The following is a 19,742-nucleotide window of genomic DNA, read 5'->3' on the forward strand; positions in this document are numbered from 1 at the left end:
TCAAGTTTGTTTCAGCTATTCTGGGTCCCTGGTGTTTCCATCTGAATTTTAGGATTGCCTTACCAATTTCTGCAAAAAAAGGAGGGGGGGGGTGTGATGCAGATGGAATTATGACAGGGATTGTGTTGAATCTATAGTTCAGTTTAGGGACTGTTACTATTTGTGTTAAATAGATACTAACGTGCCATTTTAATTCTCTTATTAGCTTAGGCAGCTGCAATGTCAAATTGATGGTTTTTTAACTAATACCTCTGGATAAAAAGCTGCTCATGCTGCATGATCATTGATTTGGATCAAATAAAGACAAGTTGTACAAAGGGTGCATTCTAGAGTAAAACACTGGCAATAATATGAGAATGGGGCTTTGAACGAGATCCAATCCTGTTCTAACCTACTGGTCTTCAAGACTACTGCAGAGCTGAAGAGAAGGGGATGGGAATAAAGCCATTCCCAATAGAAACATGACAAAGCTTCCTGTTCTTATTGCGATTCCGTTGTTTTTCTTGAATTAAAGCTCCCTGGGGGCTTCCCTGGTAAAGAACCTGCCTGCCAGTGCAGGAGACATGAAAGACAGAGGTTCAATCCCTGGGTCAGGAAGATCCCCTGGAGAAGGAAATGGCAACTACTCCAGTATTCTTGCCTGGAGAATCCCATGGACAGAGGAGCCTGGCAGGCTATAGTCCATAGGGTCACACAGGGTCAGACACGACTCAAGTGACTTAACACACACGCACGGGGGCTTCCCTGGCAGTACAGTAGATAAGAATCTGTCTGCCAATGCAGGGGACACAGGTTTGATCCTGGACCTGAGAAGGGTCCACATGTTGGGGAGCAACAAACCCCATGCGTGGCAACTACTGAAGCCCACGTGCCCTACAGCCTGTGCTCTGCAACAAGAGAAGCCGCGACAATGAGAGGCCTGAACACTGCAATGAAGAGGAGCCCCGCTCACCACAACCAGGGAAAGCCCACGCAGCAACAAAGACCCAGCGCAACCCAAAACGAATAAAGTAAATAAATAATTCAATAATTTAAAAAAAAAAAAAAAAAAAGCTCTCTGGAGGAAATTTCAAAGATCTTTACTCTGCCGTTCCCAATGACACCACCCTGCCTGTTCCTCTGAAATGTGACTTTTCCACTCTTCCCATAAAGAACCCACACTGGCTGATGGCTTGTTTTGACCAATATGACGCAGTGAAAGTGACACTGTGGGACTTCCAGGTCAAGGCTCAGCAGCCCGGCAGCTTTCATTTTTGCCCTTTTGAGTCAAATGCCTTGTAAAAACCTTGGGCTGGGTCACTAAACGATGAGGGGAATGTAGAGAGTGAAGCCCCAGCCTTCTAGCCATCCCCACCAGAGCCACATCTGTGGATGGGGCCGTCTTGGTGTCTAGCCCATCCAGCCAACAGCTAAATGCAGCCAAAGAGCTAAAGTGCTAAAGAGCAGGGGAGGAATCACCCACTCGAACCATGCAATCATTGGAATAATACACTGAGACTTCCCTAGTGGCACAGTGAGAGTCTGCCTGCCAATGCCGGAGAAATGGGTTCGATCCCTGGTCTGGGAAGAATCCACATGCTGTGGAACTGAGCAACTAAAGCCTGTGCACCCCAACTCCTGAGTCCTCACCCTAGAGCCCACGAGCTGCAACTACGGAGCCTGTGTGCCTAGAGCCTGTGCTCCGAAACAAGAGAAGCCACTGCAATGAGAAGCCTGTGCACTGCAGTGAAGAGTAGCCCCCACTCATTGCAACTAGAGAGAGCCCAAGTGGAGCAATGAAGATGCAGCATAACCAAAAATTAATTAATTATATCTTTTACAAAGATATAATATACTGTATATACTATATATATATATATAATGAGTCACTTTGCTGTACAGCAGAAATTAACATAGCATTGTAAGTCAGCTATACTTCAGCTTTTAAAAAATAAATTTTAAAAAGAAATAATACACTGTAGTGGTTGTGAGCCACTACATTTATGGGTAGCTTCTTAGGAGCAATAGCTAACTGATGCACTTGTTCCAAAGCCCTTTCTCTTAACCACACCTCCTTTCCGTTGACATCATTCTCCGGAGTAAAGAAAGCAAAGAAAGTTCCACAACTGCCCTTTCCTTCTTGACCTGGAGAAGGGTCATCCAAGAATATGAGCAAAGAAATGGATACAAGTATGCAAAAGCAAGCATACTTAGGTGAGCTGCTATATTCCAACTGAATTTTTTTTTTTTTTTGAGCCCAGCATCACTCATGATAAAGACCATTTGACCAGCATTTCTTAAAGTTCAATCATTGCGGGACTTCCCTGGTGGTCCAGTGGTTAAGACTTCACCTTCCAATGCACAGGATGTGGGAAGCTAAGATCCCACATGCCTCATGGCCAAAAACCCAAAACATAAAACAGAAGCAATATTGCAACAATTTCAGTAAAGAAAAAATTCAGTCACTGAGTACTTCTTTTGTAGCCATCTCTATGTCCACTACACCTGCACTGGTATTTACTCAACATTTTACCTTATACTGACTTCTTCTTTAACTTATATATATGATTATATATTTTATTATTTAACCAATTATTATACATTAATATGATATATGTATTTACAACTTTACATGGAAAACCAGTATCACTTGCTTTACATAGAAAAGAACCATACAAATAAAATGAAAATGAAAAAAAAAAGTTATAAAATTCTATCTAGGTTCTCCAGACTACCAAATTTACTTACCCTGAAGCTTGAATTCTCTTTGTTAAACACAGATTAGTCCGTGCTAAAAGACCGGTAAAGCCATCTTAGTAGCAAACTGTGACTTTCTTTTATGTAACCAAGAAGACTGACTGAGAATAGGAAAGGGAATGCTCCCACGATGTAATCTGACGTTACTCAGTGTTGTGTCTGCACAACTGAAAAATCGTGGTGCGCCCGTTCTTCACACTTAGGAAATGCTGCACTAGATTACAAGCTCCGTGAGGGTGAAGACAAGCTCAATGATGTCTCCTCTGTTTGGTGCCATGCTGGACAGGGAACTGTTCTAATGAATTCACTGAATATATAACGCAGAGCTCATTTTTGGTATCTTTTGAGAACAGTGTGGTCATTGTCTTCAGACATCGTATTGACCAGAGGCTCAGATACCTGTTATCTCTCTGTATCTTACATCTTTTGGACTCCCTGCAAATGGGAAATGTCTTCTCTCTTTTTATTTGGGAGATTTAACACTTATAATAGAAGATCATGAATAAAATGATCATTCCTGATTCCTTACTCAGGACCCATGAAGCAGAGGCCTGTGTGCATATATGTGTGTGCATATGTGTACACATGTGTGCACATATGTGTGCATGTGTGTATTTCCACAAACTGTGGAAAAGTCTTCAAGAGATGGGAATACCAGACCACCTTACCTGCCTCCTGAGAAACCTGTATGCAGGTCAAGAAGCAACAGTTAGAACCGGACATGGAACAACAGACTGGTTCCAAATTGGGAAAGGAGTATCTCAAGGCTCTATATTGTCACCCTGTTTATTCAACTTATATGCAGAGTCCATCATGTGAAATGCTGGGCTGGATGAAACACAAGCTGGAATCAAGATTGCCGGGAGAAACATCAATAACCTCAGATAAGCAGATGACTCTACCTCTATGGTAGAAATCAAAGAGTAACTAAAGAGCCTTTTGACAAAGGTGAAAGAGGAGAGTGAAAAACATGGCTTAAAATTCAACATTCAGAAAACTAAGATCATGACATCCAATCCCATCACTTCAAATAGATGGCAAATAGATGGAGAAACAATGGAAACAGTGACAGATTTTATTTTCTTGGGCTCCAAAATCACTGCAGATGGTGACTGCAGCCATGAAATTAAAAGATGCTTGCTCCTTGGAAGAAAAGTTATGACAAATCTAGATAGTGCATTAAAAAGGAAAGACATTACTTTGCCAACAAAGGTCCATCTAGTTAAAGCTACGGTTTTTCCAGTAGTCATGTATGGATGTGAGAGTTGGACCGTAAAGAAGACTGAGTACTGAAGAATTGACGCTTTTGGACTGTGGTGTTGGAGAAAACTGTTGAGAGTCCCTTGGACTGCAAAAGACCAAACCAGTCAATCCTAAAGGAAACTAATCTGAATATTCATTAGAAAGAGTGATGCTAAAGCTGAAGCTCCAATACTTTGGCCACCTGATGTGAAGAGCCAGCCCATTAGAAAAGACCCTGATGCTGGAAAAGATTGAAGGCAGGAGGAGAAGGGGAGAGAGGATGAGATGGTTGGATGGCATCACTGACTCAACATACATGAGTTTGAGTGGGTTCCGGTAGATGGTGAAGGACAGGGAAGCCAGGCGTGCTGCAGTCTATGGGCTCACAAAGAGCAGGACATGACTGAACGACTGAACAACAACAATGTATTTAGCAATGCCTTTAGCTCCCCTTGAATAGAGAATACTAATTGGGCTGTTGTATTTGTTATTTGGGTTCTCAACATTTTTTCCACCTTGTCTCAGTAATGGTCTCCAGCTGTCCTTCAGGGTCTGGCCCTTCTTATTTCTCATCACATATGCCTCAGAGCAGGCTCCATGCCCTCCAGATAAGGCACTGAGTGTGTGACCCAGGCTTGAGTTACTTAACACAGCAAACTACCTTGGTCACAGTGACTAACACAGAGATGGGCTTGGGACACATATTTTCCAGGGATCCTGCCATGGAGGCAGGTGCTCTTCCCATGCTAGGCTGGAGACGGAGAGGATGGAAAGTCTGGAGGAGTGGCCATCATCTTGTTGACATGAAGTTGAGCCTGTTTGGGAATGGCACCCTTCCGGAAGCAGAGACACTGATAGAGATAGATAGGTGATAGACAACTAATGGATAGATGGATAAATGTGTGTGCTTCATCGCTCAGCCCTGTGTCTGACTCTTCCCGACCCTATGGACTGTAGCCCACCAGGTTCCTCTGTCTATGGAATTTTCCCAGGCAAGAATCCTGGAGTGGGTTGCCATTTCCTCCTCCAGGGGTCTTCCCAACCCAGGGATTGAACCCACATCTTCTGTGTCTCCTGCATTGCAGGTGGATTCTTTATCCTCTGAGCCATCAGGGAAGCCCAGATAGACAGGCAGATAGATAGAAAGATATATATTAATAGAAAGACAGATAGATAGACAGATAGATGGGATAAACAGAGGGAGAAACCAGGTCCCAGTGATCACTTGTGCCCCTATACCTGCCATACCTGAAACCAGACCAACTCTAGGTTTTTCCCTTAGGTGAGCTGATGGATTCTTTTTGTTCAAACAATTTCGAGTTGGAGCTAAGTCTTCTCTAGTTTAGACTGTGACTTCCAGACAACATGGAACCAGAGAGTCCTGAGAAAGCAAAGGCTAGACAGAGTATCGGGACTTGAAGAGTCTTTTAATTGAACCAAAGACTACTTACTGGCCACCACAGCATGTTGCCTCCAGCTAGAAAGTAGCCTTTCACGGTGTCTCTTTTGGTCTTCACTGTGGACTGAAACAGAGAAGAGCAGTGGGTAAAGGAAGTGTTAGCAATCAGAGGCACCCCCAGGTGGTCTAGTCCCAGATTATAACCCGGGAGTCCAGCAAGCCAGATTCAGACATCAAATATATTTTGGGGTTTGTTTGGTTTGGGGTTTTGTTTGTTTTTGTAAGAGTCCCTGAGCAATACTTCCCATGGCCATCATTTGCATGAAATATCTTACTTCACTATTTTTTGCACCATGCAGCTTGTGGGATTTAAGTTCTCCAACGAGGGATGGGCCCTTGGCAGTGAAAGCGTGGAGTGCTAACCACTGGACCACCAGGAAAGTCCCTTAACTGCAATTTTTTCCTTTTTTTTAAGTGAGGGACTTCCCTGGTGTTTCAGAGGCTAAGACTCTTTTCTTCTACTTCCCTAGTTAGGGAACTAAGATCCTACATGCACTGTGGTGAGGCCCCAAAATAAACATTTTAAATTAAAAAAAAAAAGCCTCTCAGGTCCTTCAAAGAAAAAGTATAGGTGATGTATGATATTATATAAGTTATAGGTGATTTACAATTTTTAAAGGTTGTACTCCATTTATAGTTATAAAGTAGTGGCTATATCCTCTGTATTGTATAATATATTCTTGCAGCTTATTTTATGCATAATAGTTTTTACCTCTTAATGCTCTACTCCTTTATTTCTCCTCCCCTCTCCCCGCTGATAACCGCTAGTTTCTTCTCTACATCTGTGATTCTACTTTTTTGTTCTTTTTGGTTTTTTTTCTTAAGATTGTTTTTTGATGCGGATCATTTTTAAAATTCTTTATTGAATTTGTTTCAATATTGCTTGTGTTATGTGGGGTTTTTTTGTTTGCTTTTTTGATGATGAGGCACGTGAAATCTTAGTTCCCTGACCAGGGATGGAACCCACATCCAGCCAGGGAAGTCCTTTTACTTCTTTTTAGTTATTTTCACTAGCTTGTTGTACTTTTTAGATCAAACATGTTTTGTTTGACCCATGGTTTGTTTTTTCTATTTATTGATTTGTTTCTGGCCGTGTGGAGTTTTGGTTGTGGCACCCAGGTTTCTCTCTGGTTGTGGCACATGGGCTCGTAGTTGTGGTGCATGGACATAGTCTCCCCACAGCAGGTGGGATATTAGTTCCCCTACCAGCGATCGAACCTGTGTTCCCTGCATTTGAAGGCGGATTCTTAACCACCGGTCCACCATGGAAGTCCCTGTTTGATGTCTGGTTTTTAAGATTTTCATTTGAATCCCTTAGAGGAGACAAACTATTCAGGTCATCCCCCCCTACAACTCCCTGCCTCACACATGTATAATAACCTACTAGGTCCCCCTAGACATCTGAGTTTTAGACCATGGTTTGCCTGTGACCGCCCACAATGGATGTCATTTACTGAGTATTAGTACTATGTACCAGGGGGCTGCCCTGGTGACTCAGACGGTAAAGAATCTGCCTGCAATGCAGGAGACCTGGGTTCTATCCCCTGCGTCGGGAAGATCCTCTGAAGAAGTAGCAACCCACTCCAGTGTTCTTGCCTGGAGAATTCCATGGACAAAGGAGCCTGGAGGCTACAGTCCATGGGATTGCAAAGAGTCGGACACGACTGAGTGACTTTCATTCAGTCACTCACTATGTGTCAGGCTCTGCAGTAAGCATTTTGAAGCATCATCTCATTTTAATCCTCACCAACTCCTGTGAGAGCTTCTCTGGTGTCTCAGATGGTAAAGAATCTGCCTGCAATGCAGGAGACCCAGGTTCCATCCCTGGGTTGGGAAGATCCCTTGGAGGAGGGAATGGCAACCTACTCCAGTATTCTTGCCTGAAGAATTCCATGGACAGAGGAGCCTAGCAGTCTATAGTCCATGGGGTCACAAACAGCTGGACTGAGCAACTTTCACTTTCAGTTTCTATGAGGTTGATATCATCAAGCCAATCTAATACATGAACAAACCAAGGCTCAGAAGTAGTCCCTTATCTAGTGCCATATTTCTACAGAGAGGAAGACTGAGAACTCAAACCCAGGTCAGCCTGATTTCAGAGCTCTTTGGGAGTGAGCTTCTTGGCCCTAAAGGTACTTTAACAGAGACATTTAAACCACTAAGTGATCTTGGATAAGTTGTAACTTCTTCCAGCTCTGGGTGCAGATATTGGTAAGAGGAGTCTTACTGGATGAGAGATGACATGAAATGATATCTTTTCATCCCTGCAAAAGATCTTACTATAGCAAACAGATACTTTGGCTCATTCCTGCTGAATCCTGACACAGGAAGTATTTTCCAAGAGTAAAGAACTCCTTGTGCTAAAAGGGATCATCTAAATCCAGGGCTCCCCAAACCAGCACTACATCAGAGTCTCCTGATTCTCTTGTGAAATTACAGATTCCCAGCAACTCTAACCTTTATTCTAACTCTGCCTGTACCCCCTAATCCTGATCCCAATCCTGTCTGACTTGAGAACCTTGACTCTTAGGACTTCCCTGGTGGTCCAGCAGTTAGGACTCCACACTTTCACTGCATGGGGCATGGATGTGATCCCTGGTTGGGGACCTAAGAACCCACAAGCCATGCAGTGTGGCCAAAGATAAAAATAAAAAAGAATCAAGTTCTACTTACTGTAAAACCTTGAGCCAGTCTCTCCCTCTGACTTGACTTACCCATAGTCCAACAGCCAGGACAAAGAGGAAATATAGAACCAGCACTGCGATGTCTCCTGCTTCCAGCGTCCTCCGGGGAAACGCCTCCAGGGGATCTGACTGTGTGAGCCGAGGGCTGCTGGTGCTGCTCTCCATGGTCCTGAACGAACTCTTGCAACGCTGTGGAAGTGCAAATGTGTGTCACATGCCAGGACCCGGTGCCACTCTTCTCACCCTCTCTGTAACTGTCTCCTTGGGCACCCAAGCAGGGAGACACATGTGGAAGGATGTGTGATGGAGACAGACCTCAGGAAGGCAAATCCATCCGTTCTGTCATTCACCAAATATTTACAAGGAAGTCACATCCAATCTACAGTTAATGTTCACCAACCCCACTGCTCACTTGGCAAAACACAAAGAAAAACAAACAGCTTAAGTAATATAGATGTCTCACCACCCTCTTCCACGTATCCAGGAGTGAGAGAAAAACAGGACACCCGAGTCAGCCTGTTTCCCTGGTACCTCGCAGCCAGGTGAAAGTCAAGCCAGCAATTTTGCCTAAGGCTCAGCCAGTCAATACAATCTTGTTTCACTGCTGGATATGCCCATAAAATGTGTATGTTTATTTATTTTTAAATTTGTATTTATTTTTTATTTTGGCTGCACTGGGTCTTCGTTGTTGCGAGTGAGCTTTCTCTCCTTGCAGTGCACGGTTTTTTCATTGTGGTCGCTTCTCTGGTTGCAGAGCACCAGCTCTAGAGTGCACAGGCTTCAGTATTTGTGGCTCGCAGGCTCTAGAGCACAGGTTTGGTAGTTGTGGCCCACAGGCTTAGTTGTCCCGTGGCATGTGGAATCTTCCAGGACCAGGAATGGAACCTGTGCCCATGCATTGGAAGGTGGATTCTTAGCCACTGGACCATCAGGGAAGTTGAAATGTGTTTCTTTAATAAACATGTATATAGCACCTGCTACATGACAGGCATCATCCTAAGTGTTTATAACCTTGCAAAGTGGGCAGCCCAATAATGGGGTAACTCACCTCATAGATAATAACACAATATGATGTTTCATACAAGTGGGTGTGTATAATGACAGACATATTAAGGATTCAAGCCTAAGAGTCATCCAGTTGGCTGCACCCCTTACTGACCCCGAGAGCTTGGACAAATTCCCTAACTTCTCTAATTCACTGCATTCCCATCTGAAAATGGGACAATAAGAGGTTACATTTCACAGATCGTCATGATCTAGTACCTGTGAAGTGTGGAGAACAATGCCACACACAGCTGTGCTCAGTAAATTATAGCTGCTATTATCACTATTACTAATTTTCTACAATAGGCAGTGAGGCAAAGACCACCTAGTTTTACATGGAGGAAAAGAGATGATAGTATATGAGCTGGGTTTTGAAGAATGTGTAGGTGGTCCTACACGCCATGAGCAGGGATGCGGGTACATTCCAGGCTAAGGCAACAGTATCCACAGACATTAAGATGTGAATAAGCATGTCATGCTTAAGGAACCATCAGATTCTTTCCTGAGGATTAAGACTGGGAGCAGGGAAGTGGGCAGTGAGGCTCATTATCTATGAAGGCATTAAACCAGCTCTTTGGTGTCATTCAGAGGATTCTCTAAGGTCAGTAGTTTTCTTTCTACAGAAAGCAGATATCATCATCTTCGGATATTATCCCCTGTTTCTATAACAAATATTTTATAATATTCTTTTTACTGAATACTGAAATGAAACTCACAGATAATGTTACCTACATACACACATTTAAAACATCAATATAAAGCTCTATTATAAAAGACAAATAAAAGAACAGCAATTTATGGTTAAAATGATGGATAATTCAACATATAACTGCTCCATCTGATGCAAAGGGGGAGTCAGATCCTTTTACCTATTATACTGGGTAAGCTTTGAATTTAAGAGAAATAAGAAAACTGGAATCCATTGGATTCCAGAAGTACAGAATAAAGTGTGACTCTACAGAGGAAAACCAGAATGTTTAAATCTGAAAAAGAAAATGCTTTGTGATTTTAAATGTTATAAAGAAATCCAAACAACTCCCATGATATACCATGTTTTTATAGAGCCCTCTGAGAAATATCAGAGACAGCCCCGATAAAATAAAAAGCCGGTACATTTTTTAAACCATTTTTTTAAAAAATTGAGTACAGTTCATTTACAATGTTGTTAGTTTCAGGTATATAGCAAAGTGATCAATATTTTCAGATTCTTTTCCATTATAGGTTATTATAAGATATAGAATACAGTTGTCTATGATTTTAATGTAAAGGAAAACCCAGAACACTTGTTTTGTGCAAACTGCAGATAGGTTCTGTGCGCTGTGCTGTGTTTAGTCGCTCAGTCATGTCTGAGTCTCTGCGACCCTACAGACTGTAGCCCACCAGGCTCCTCTGTCTATGGGATTCTCCAGGCATGAATACTGCAGTGGGTCACCATGCCCTCCTCCAGGGGATCTTCCCAACCCAGGGATCCAAGTCTCCTGCATTGTGGGCATATTCTTTACCATCTGAGCCACCAGGGAAGCCCAAGAATACTGGAGTGGGTAGCCTATCCCTTCTTCAGGGGATCTTCCAGACCCAGGAATCGAACCAGGGTCTCCTGCATTGCAGGCAGATTCTTTACCAACTGAGCCACCAGGGAAGCCCCAGAACTGATAGAACCTGGAGATTAACTGAGAGAGGGGAAGAACTGGGGAGCCATTTCCTGCTTCTTACCAGAGCTGCCCAAAGGTGGAGTAGCTTGGTCACCTGGGTGACACATTCCTGGTTCTTAAAGCAAGGCTTTTCATCTGCAACACTATTGGCATTTTGGATCTCATATGCAGGTCAGGAAGCAACAGTTAGAACTGGACATGGAACAACAGACTGGTTCCAAATAGGAAAAGGAGTACGTCAAGGCTGTATATTGTCACCCTGTTTATTTAACTTATGTGCAGAGTACATCATGAGAAACACTGGGCTGGAAGAAGCACAAGCTGGAATCAAGATTGCCGGGAGAAATATCAATAACCTTAGATATGCAGATGACACTACCCTTATGGCAGAAAGTGAAGAGGAACTAAAGAGCCTCTTGATGAAAGTGAAAGAGGAGAGTGAAAAAGTTGGCTTAAAGCTCAACATTCAGAAAACGAAGATCATGGCATCTGGGCCCACCACTTCATGGGAAATAGATGGGGAAACAGTGGAAACAGTGTCAGACTTTAGTTTTCTGGGCTCCAAAATCACTGCAGATGGTGACTGCAGCCGAGAAATTAAAAGACGTTTACTCCTTGGAAGGAAAGCTATGACCAACCTAGATAGCATATTCAAAAGCAGAGACCTTACTTTCCCAACAAAGGTCCCTCTAGTCAAGGCTATGGTTTTTCCAGTGGTCATGTATGGATGTGAGAGTTGGACTGTGAAGAAAGCTGAGTGCCGAAGAATTGATGCTTTTGAACTGTGGTGTTGGAGAAGACTCTTGAGAGTCCCTTGGACTGCAAGGAGATCCAACCAGTCCATTTTAAAGGAGATCAGCCCTGGGATTTCTTTGGAAGGAATGATGCTAAAGCTGAAACTCCAGTACTTTGGCCACCTCATGTGAAAAGTTGACTCATTGGAAAAGACTCTGATCCTGGGAGAGATTGGGGGCAGAAGGAGAAGGGGATGACAGAGGATGAGATGGCTGGATGGCATCACCGACTCGATGGACGTGAGTTTGAGTGGACTCCGGGAGTTGGTGATGGACAGGGAGGCCTGGCGCGCTGCAATTCATGGGGTCGCAAAGAGTCGGACACGACTGAGCGACTGAACTGAACTGAACTGAATTCCTTGTTATGAGCGGGCTGCCTGGTGCATTGTAGACGTTTAGCAGCATCCCTGGGAGCCACCCACTCGAGGCCAGCAGCACTTTTGCACAGCTGCGGCAGCCACAAATGTCCCCTGTGTGGAAAAGCACTGCCTTAGAACCCAGGAGGAGACTAGAGACGTTCATTTAGAGAAGATGCCTCAGGGGGGCGCTCAGTAGCCTTTAACATCCCTTCCCACAGCAAGTGCAGTACTGAACTTCTCTCCCTGGGCCTGGGCCTTGCTCTTCTGTTGAGAGGATGCTCACAGCTTCTCAGACCTGTGAGAAGATCCAAACAATCACTGATCCATAACACTGATCCAAAGATGGACGGACAAGAGAAGGAGGGAAGGAAGGAAGATGGACCAGCCAGTATCAGGCAAACCCAACTCACTGACCCAGCCTGAAGGCAGGAGTATGTAGCAGAAGCCCAAATTCCATCCCAGGTCATCCCTCAGCCCTCCCTGCCTCAGTCACGCTTAGGTTTTATGATCATTGTCATCAGTCCAATGGGATGGTAATAACCTAACTGAACCAGAAAACTCGCAAGGAGAAAGTGGGAAGGGAAGACTGTGCTGGAGAGCTCCCAAGGGTGGAAGCAGAGATTCATAAAGGAGGCTCTAACCAGGAGGCAGATTTGGAGGCTAGAAAACAAGGGGGCTAGATGGTCCTTAAGGTCTGACTCGAGGGTGAAGCCCTTCTTGGTTAAGCAGTGTTCTTACCGCCACTCCACAGACAAGGAAGTGGTGTCGCATGACTGAGTGCCCAAGGCGGGGCTCAATTCCAGATCTGATTGCAGAACTGTGTGTTTTATTTTTATTTTTTTATGTGTTTTATTTTTCAATTTTTCTTTGACTATGTGGTTTGTGGGATTTTAGTTTGAACCCTCATCCTCAGCAGTGAAAGCATGGAGTCCTAACCATTGGACTACCAGGGGATTCCCTGACCATCCTTTTTAAAAAATTATCATTATTAAAATATAGCTGATTTACAGCATTGTGTTAGTTTCTATATCTGTTAATCTTAAACTCTTAATTCATCTCTCCTCTTTTCCCTTTGGTAATCATACGTTTGTTTTCTACATCTGTGTCTGTTTCATATGTAGATTAGTTTGTTCATTTTTTTTAGATTCCACCTGTACGTGCTGGTTTACTTCACTTGGTATGATCATTTCTAGGTCCCCCCCATGTTGCTGCAAATGGAATTATTTCATTCTTTCTTATGGCTGAGTAGTATTCCACTGTATATATGTGCCACATCTTCTTTATCCACTCTGTTGATAGACACTTCTGTGTCTTGGCTGCTGTAAACAGAGCTGCTATGAATATCGCATGTATCCTTTTGAATTCGAGTTTTCTCTGAATACGTGCCCAGGAGTGGGATTGCTGGATCATATGTTAACTCTAGCTTTTTGAGGAACCTCCATACTGTTCTCCATAGTGGTTACACCAATTTATATTCCCACCAACAGCATAGGAGGGTTCAGAGACTGCATTTTCAAACACTTCAACTGCTTTCAAGTACCCTGCTGCTTCCAACACTGGGGACTTGAGGAAGAGGGAAGCAGCTTAAGGTGGAGATTTATATTGAACTGGGGAGTGGGGCGGCTTGTCCTAAAACTCTGCAGGTCTGAAAGGGAGGAAGGGGAGGAAGGAAGCAGGGGCATTAGACAGACTGGTGAGCCAGCCCTCCCCCGTCCACAGCCCCGCTCCCAGCTGCCTCTTCCAGGCCTCTGCCTGCCAGGCACCGAGAGGGGCAGGAGCAGATAAACAAGCCATTCATCACCGGCTCTGGGAGGCTGGCACTGACTCCAGGCTCTTCTCGAGTCCCAGGGAGGTGGGGCCCTGCCGGTGGCCAGGATGTACGGCTTTCTTCAGGATGGGAATAGGAGCTAGCAACATGGACCAGAGAGGCTGCGGAACCCAAGTGCTGGAGCCTTGGCCACATGTCCCAGGGGAGCCCTCCACATGCCCTCGTACAGCAAAGCCATGCTATCACTGTAACAGGGATCATCTCTAAAGCTATTTATTGAAGTTGCGGGCCTGGAACTCAGTTTGCATTGATTCTCTTACTCATCCTGGTCAGCTCGGTGAGGCAAACACACTTGTTGCTGTTCAGTCTGAGTTGTGTTTGACTCTTTGTGACCCCCTGGACTGTAGCCCACCAGGCTCCTCTGTCCATGGGATTTCCCAGACAAGAATCCTGGAGTGAGTTGCCATTTCCTTCTCCAGGGGATCTTCCCAACCCAGGGATTGAACCCAAGTCCCTTGCATTGGCAAGCAGATTCTTTATCACTGAGCCACCCAGGTTATACTTTCATTTTACAGGTGGGAAATGGAGCCACAGTGAAGTAAGAGTGAGCTGGGTTCAGGTCACAGCTGTGCCACTGGCCTCTGGGTCATAGGAAGTGCAGAGGTGGGATTCAAACTCAGGTCCTGAATTGAAGCTCATTGTTACCCTATACTGACTTCTCTCTTTTTTCCTCTCTGCCCTTCTCTCCTTCTTTCTATCCTCCCCTCCTTCACTCCTTCCCTCCATCTACTTGTATCTTTGCCACAAACATTTATTAGGCCCCAGCTGTGTGCCAGGCTCTGTGCTAGGCCCGGGGGACAAATTGGTGATGACAGTGAAACTGGCCCCTATCCTCGCGAGATCTCACCCAGTCCCCGACCTCACGAGAGCTCACCCAGCCCCTTGCAGCCCCTTGCATGCCCAGAGCTACCCTCTGCACTGCCCCGGAGGGCTTCACTTCCAAGGACGGAACCACCCTGTGGGAGGCCAGGGTTAACAGGAGTCTATGCAAAGCAGGCACTCTAACAGCGGCCCTGTTTGCAAGAACACCCTGCCCTTACTGCTGCCAACTGGCCCCAAAACAGAGGAAATTCAGCAAGCAGAGATGGCTGCTCAACCCTTTCCTTCTGGCCGCTTACATAACTTGCCAAAGCAGATGTGGAAATTTTCCGAGCCCCAGTGCTAGGCAAAGATGGGCAAGCATGCCCAGAGCAGGGTGGGGGCTCTGACTGTCTTCACTGCATTTAGGTTTCTTAGGCTGGCTCCTCTACATGCATCTACGGGTGGGGCTACATTATATTTCCCCCCACATTATTCTTTATGACATGTGTGCATCTGAAACATTTCATAATGAAAGAAAAAGAGACAAACGGAACAAGATTTACAGCATAAAACCATACATGTATGTTAAATATGGATACATGCTGATGGGAAAAATAGTACCAACTATTTTGCCAGGATGCAGGCCTATTTGCTGACGAATAACAAACCCATTACAGGGACAGAGAATGAGAGAGATGGAGACAGAAACCAGGGAAGAATTCTGCACTGGGTAAAGATGACAATGACTGTCTAACTACAAATTTCAATTATTGGAGTTTTTAAAAACTCTCTGGGAAATAAATGCACTTCAATCACCTGTAAAGACGTTAGAACTGCACTGCCCAGTTCAAATCCCAGCTCTACCTCTCACTAGCTCTGTGATCTTGAGCAAATAACTTCTCTGAGGCTCAGTTTTCTCATCTATAAAATCGGGATATTAATCAGGCCTATGTCACAGTTTTGCTAAAAGCATTAATCAAGTTCATTATAGAATGTGATCAGACCTACTAGATCTGACCTCGTCCTTCTCTCTTTTTTTTTTTTTTCATTAAGCATTTATTTATTTATTTTTTACTTTTTGGCCACTCTGAGCAGCATGCAGGATCTTAGTTCCCCGACCAGGGATCGAACCCAAGCCCCCTGCAGTGGAAGCACAGAGTCTTAACCTCCGGACAACCAGGGAAGTCCCAACACATTCTTCTTGTAAAACCATTAAAAGAAAAAAAGAGAGAGAGCATGGACTCTGTGGTCATGCAGATCCTGGCCTCTACGTGTATGAATCTCATTTTAAGCACATAGCGTCCCTAAGAGGTCGAGTTTCTGGTTAACCCCACAGAAAGCCCAGGCTGGGGCCCCAAGGCCACGCCACTGGTAAATGACTGAACTGGGACTTCCAACCGGGGCTTGATCTGCAAGTTCTCAACTACCGCTCGGCACGTGGGCCCTTAGCAGGGAAAACTGCAGAGGTGACCACACGGGCCCACACAGGCTGCACCTCCCAGGGCCGGCAACCCCTCACACCCTTTTCTTCCATTCCCCTGTGAAGGTAACTGCCCCCTCTTCAGCCATAAGCCTGGCCTTTGGCTCAAATTCAAGATGCTGATGGTAGAGACAGCCCCATAAGAGGGAGGGGGTCAGTACTGTAAAGGCTGAGCGAGGCCATCAGAGCCTCAAACAGCAGAACAGAGGACGGAAGGAGGACCACTTCTGCCTGCCCAGACAGCTAATGCCACACGGTTTGTTAGGAACAGATCTCTAGAAAGAGACCAGAGGACAGATTCTGGGGATCTCTGGGCTGAAGCAGAGACTGGGACTGTCCCTTGCCTGTTAGAAAGAGCCACCTCCCCGGTCATTAGCTAGAAAACCATGGGCACAGTAGGGCCTGACAGCTTTCCACAAAGAGTCCCTGTGGGGTTAACAGGTGTGAGTACAAGGGACCCTCGTGTGAGGCTTCTTCTCCAGCCCCTTCCCCACTTCAGTGATGACCTTGTCTCATAGCTCCTAGAGAGAACAGATGTCAAAAGGGCACCTTCTGAGCCCAGACCTGTCCACCCAAGTGCTGGCATGGAATCTCTCATGGAGTCTCAGTCGTCATCTCAAAGGTAATTCATCCAACATAGAGACGGTGATCTTCAAGGGCTTCCAGTCCATTCCATCTCCCTAAACGGCAACTTCATCCACTCTGCTGCTCAGGTCAGAAGTCCGAGAGTCATCCTCAAATCTTGCATTCATTCAATTTTACATTCATTCATTCTTGCATTCATTCACTCATCCAGTGGCCTATGAGCACATCCAGGTACTGTGTCTAAGCACCAAAGATGCTAGGCCTGGCAAACATACCAAAAAAGACATTATAGTGTCTCTTGTTCAACTCCCAGAATCTCAGTCTCCCAGAACTGACCTCTGACTCCATTCTGTTGTATGTCCAAAGCAGAGCCGGACTCCATCTATTTCCTCTCACTTTACTTCTCTGGCTTTCATTCAAGCCACCATCACTGGTGTCTAGAGCAGAGGAAGAATCTTGCCTCCCCAGTGCCACTCTTGCTTCCTTGGAATCCACTCCCTTCACATGGAAGCCAGAGAGATCTTTGAACATAAATCAGATGGGTTCCTTTTCCTGCTCAAAGCATCTCAGCGCCTGCTGACTTGCTCTGCCAGCCCCATCTCACCCTGGTCTTCTTTCTAGCCCATGGGTGCTACTTCTGCCTCAGGGTCTTTGCCATTCTGTTCCCCCCACCTGCCATGCTCTTCCCTCTTGGCTTGGTGAACTCCTACTCATCCTTCGGATGGCACCCTACTGTCTCAGCCCCAGAGGAGTCTTCTCTTGGCTTTAGTCTAAGTTGGATGATTTGCCATCATAACAAACACGACTTCCCATCACTGTTGAATCAAGCAGGACATTTGATTTGTACGATTCTCTCATTCCCACGCATTCCCACTGCAGTGTAAGCTCCACAAAGGCAGGGGCTCTGTCCATCTCGTTCACATTGTGTCCTCTGAGCAGGCACTCAATGTGTGCGAGCTAAGTCGCTTCAGTCATACTTGACTGTTTGCAACCCTGTAGACTAGAGCCCACCAGGCTCCTCTGTCCATGGGTTTCTCCAGGCAAGAATACTGGAGTGGGTTGCCATGCCCTCCTCCAGGGGAATCTTCCCGACCCAGGGATAGAACCTGGGTCTCTTATGTCTCCTGCATCGGCAGGTGGGTTCTTTACCACTAGCACCACCTGTGAAGTCCCCATGCACTGAGTAGACTTGTATAACAAACAAATGGGGGATTTTCTGAGCCTTTGCTATATACTCGCAATTGTGACCCAGCTTGGGACTGTCCTGGGGGTTCAGTGGTTGACTGCACACTTCCAATACAAGGGGCGCAGATTCAATCCCTGGTCAGGGAATTAGGATACACACACACACACACACACACACACACACACACACACACACAACTGTGACCCCCTGCCCCACCGACCACCACCCAAAGTCATATCCTCAAGATGTCCAGTGAAGGACAGCATCTCTCCCACCTGCTCCCCAGAATCATCATGAAGACACCTTTTGAAAACCAGACTTGGTGGATAAGCTCGCCGCTGTCCGAGCTGAGTCTCAGCTTCTCCAGCTCACTATCTGTGCAGCCTTGGGCGCGTTTCTTTCCAAATCGGTCTCTGCTCACTATCTGTGCAGTCTTGGGCGCGTTTCTTTCCAAATCGGTCTCTGCCGTGAGTTAGGGTGGCTGGGCCAGCCATTCCGGTCCACCACGCAAAGCTCTCTGCACGTGCCTGCCATGTATCAGTGACTCCTATTTGCTTGCAGTTAACAGCAGTCGCATGGAAGTCACAGGCAGTGCCCCCTCTACCCCCTCACCCCCTCACCCCCCAGCAGTGTTTCGCTGTTTATGTAGGTATTTTTGCACCTGCTTATCTCCTGGGGCCTCATAAGTCCACTACACCTGTGGCTGGGCTGCGCTGATTCACACTGTCAATTGACAGATGAGGAGAAATGTTCACTCCAGGAGCCTGAAACCGGGTAAGTGGAGGATCTGGGACGCCAGCACGGCGTGCTCGGGCTGCATCAACCCGTGTGTGGGGGGCAGGACTAGCCCCCTCCCAGGAGAGGAGCTCTGCGCCCCCCCACCCGGTCCTTTGCCAGCTCTGCCTCCGGTCCCCGGAGTAGCTGCCCCCTGTGTGCCGAATGGTTATCAATTTGGGGGCTGCGGGAGTGGCGGACGGAGTCTTACCTGTCTCGGTGCAGGGCCAACCTGCCCTGGGTACCGGTGGCGGCGGCGGCGTCTGAGGCGGAAGGAGATAGAAATGGCCGTGAGGTGGGAGAACCTTCTGGGTTCCTTTTCCCTCGCAGCCAGAGTTTGAAAAGACAGCGGTGGCCTTCCCTCCGGCCCCGCCTGCTGAGAGAGGCTCCTCGAAGGTCAAACTCCAAATTCCAGCCTGGGCTTACTGCAGGGGTTAGAGGAAGCGTCAATGATCTCCCCCAGGGCGGTAGGAGAGGCCCCGGGCCAGCCCCAACCCTGAACTTGAACTTGAACTCTGAGCAGGTCCCGGAGAAGATGGGCTGACCTGAGCCCCGCCCACATGGCCCCACCTCCTCACCTGGTGGGGGGCCCATGGCAACGAGGGGGCGGGCAGCGGCTGCCGCCCGGGGCGCGTCCTGCCCGCTCGCCCACTCTGCCACTGGCCCGCCTCCGCGCTGGGGACAGGCGGGCTTGGGACGAGCTGGACGCGGGGGAGGGGAGAGGCTGGCAGGGGACGCAGGGGACAGAGGGACAGTCCCAGGAGGGCACTCGCGGCGGCCCCACCGCTGGGACAGCACCAGTAACAGTGACCACCTTTGTTCGATTCCTTTGCCCTGCGCTTTCCAGACCGAGGCAGGACAAAGGCAGGCGCCTGGAGCCCAGAGGAGTTGTCAGGAGTGACTGAGCCCGTGGCCGGGGGCCCGCAAGACCAGGACAGGCAGTAGGGGACCGCGGAAGGCTTGCACTGGATGCTCAGAGCATTCAAAAAAAAATTTTTTTTTTTAAAGAAAAAGGATAGTTACTAGCGTTTGCAAAAAAAGGGATTGAATGACTCTGGATTTCCCAGTTTACCAGAACAATCTGAAGATCTGGCCATTCGACACGGCCGCAGGACAGC

The 19,742-nt window shown here is 46.6% G+C and overlaps 1 protein-coding gene across 2 annotated transcripts in view; it reads right to left on the reverse strand.

The window, feature by feature from the left end:
* The window catches only part of SLC5A11 (solute carrier family 5 member 11), a 57,387-nt gene extending 38,098 nt beyond the window's left edge, over positions 1-19,289 (reverse strand). The window contains exons 1-3 of one of the 2 annotated variants that reach the window (XR_015154614.1): positions 18,836-19,275; positions 8,152-8,310; positions 5,430-5,501 (exon numbers count right to left, since the gene is read on the reverse strand). Coding sequence is in view for 1 of the 2 variants with exons in the window: in XM_086375270.1 (XP_086231396.1) it covers positions 5,430-5,501; positions 8,152-8,286 (207 nt within the window). In the remaining variant the exon portion in view is untranslated. Of the gene's footprint in view, positions 1-5,429; positions 5,502-8,151; positions 8,311-18,835 lie in introns of both variants that reach the window. The other variant, XM_086375270.1, reaches the window with a different exon arrangement.
* Positions 19,290-19,742: the final 453 nt, after the last annotated feature.

The sequence above is a fragment of the Bos grunniens genome, chromosome 25, assembly GCF_055505025.1.
Source record: "Bos grunniens cultivar Pamir isolate PY7600 chromosome 25, Bosgru_T2T1.0, whole genome shotgun sequence".
NCBI lineage: Eukaryota > Metazoa > Chordata > Mammalia > Artiodactyla > Bovidae > Bos > Bos grunniens.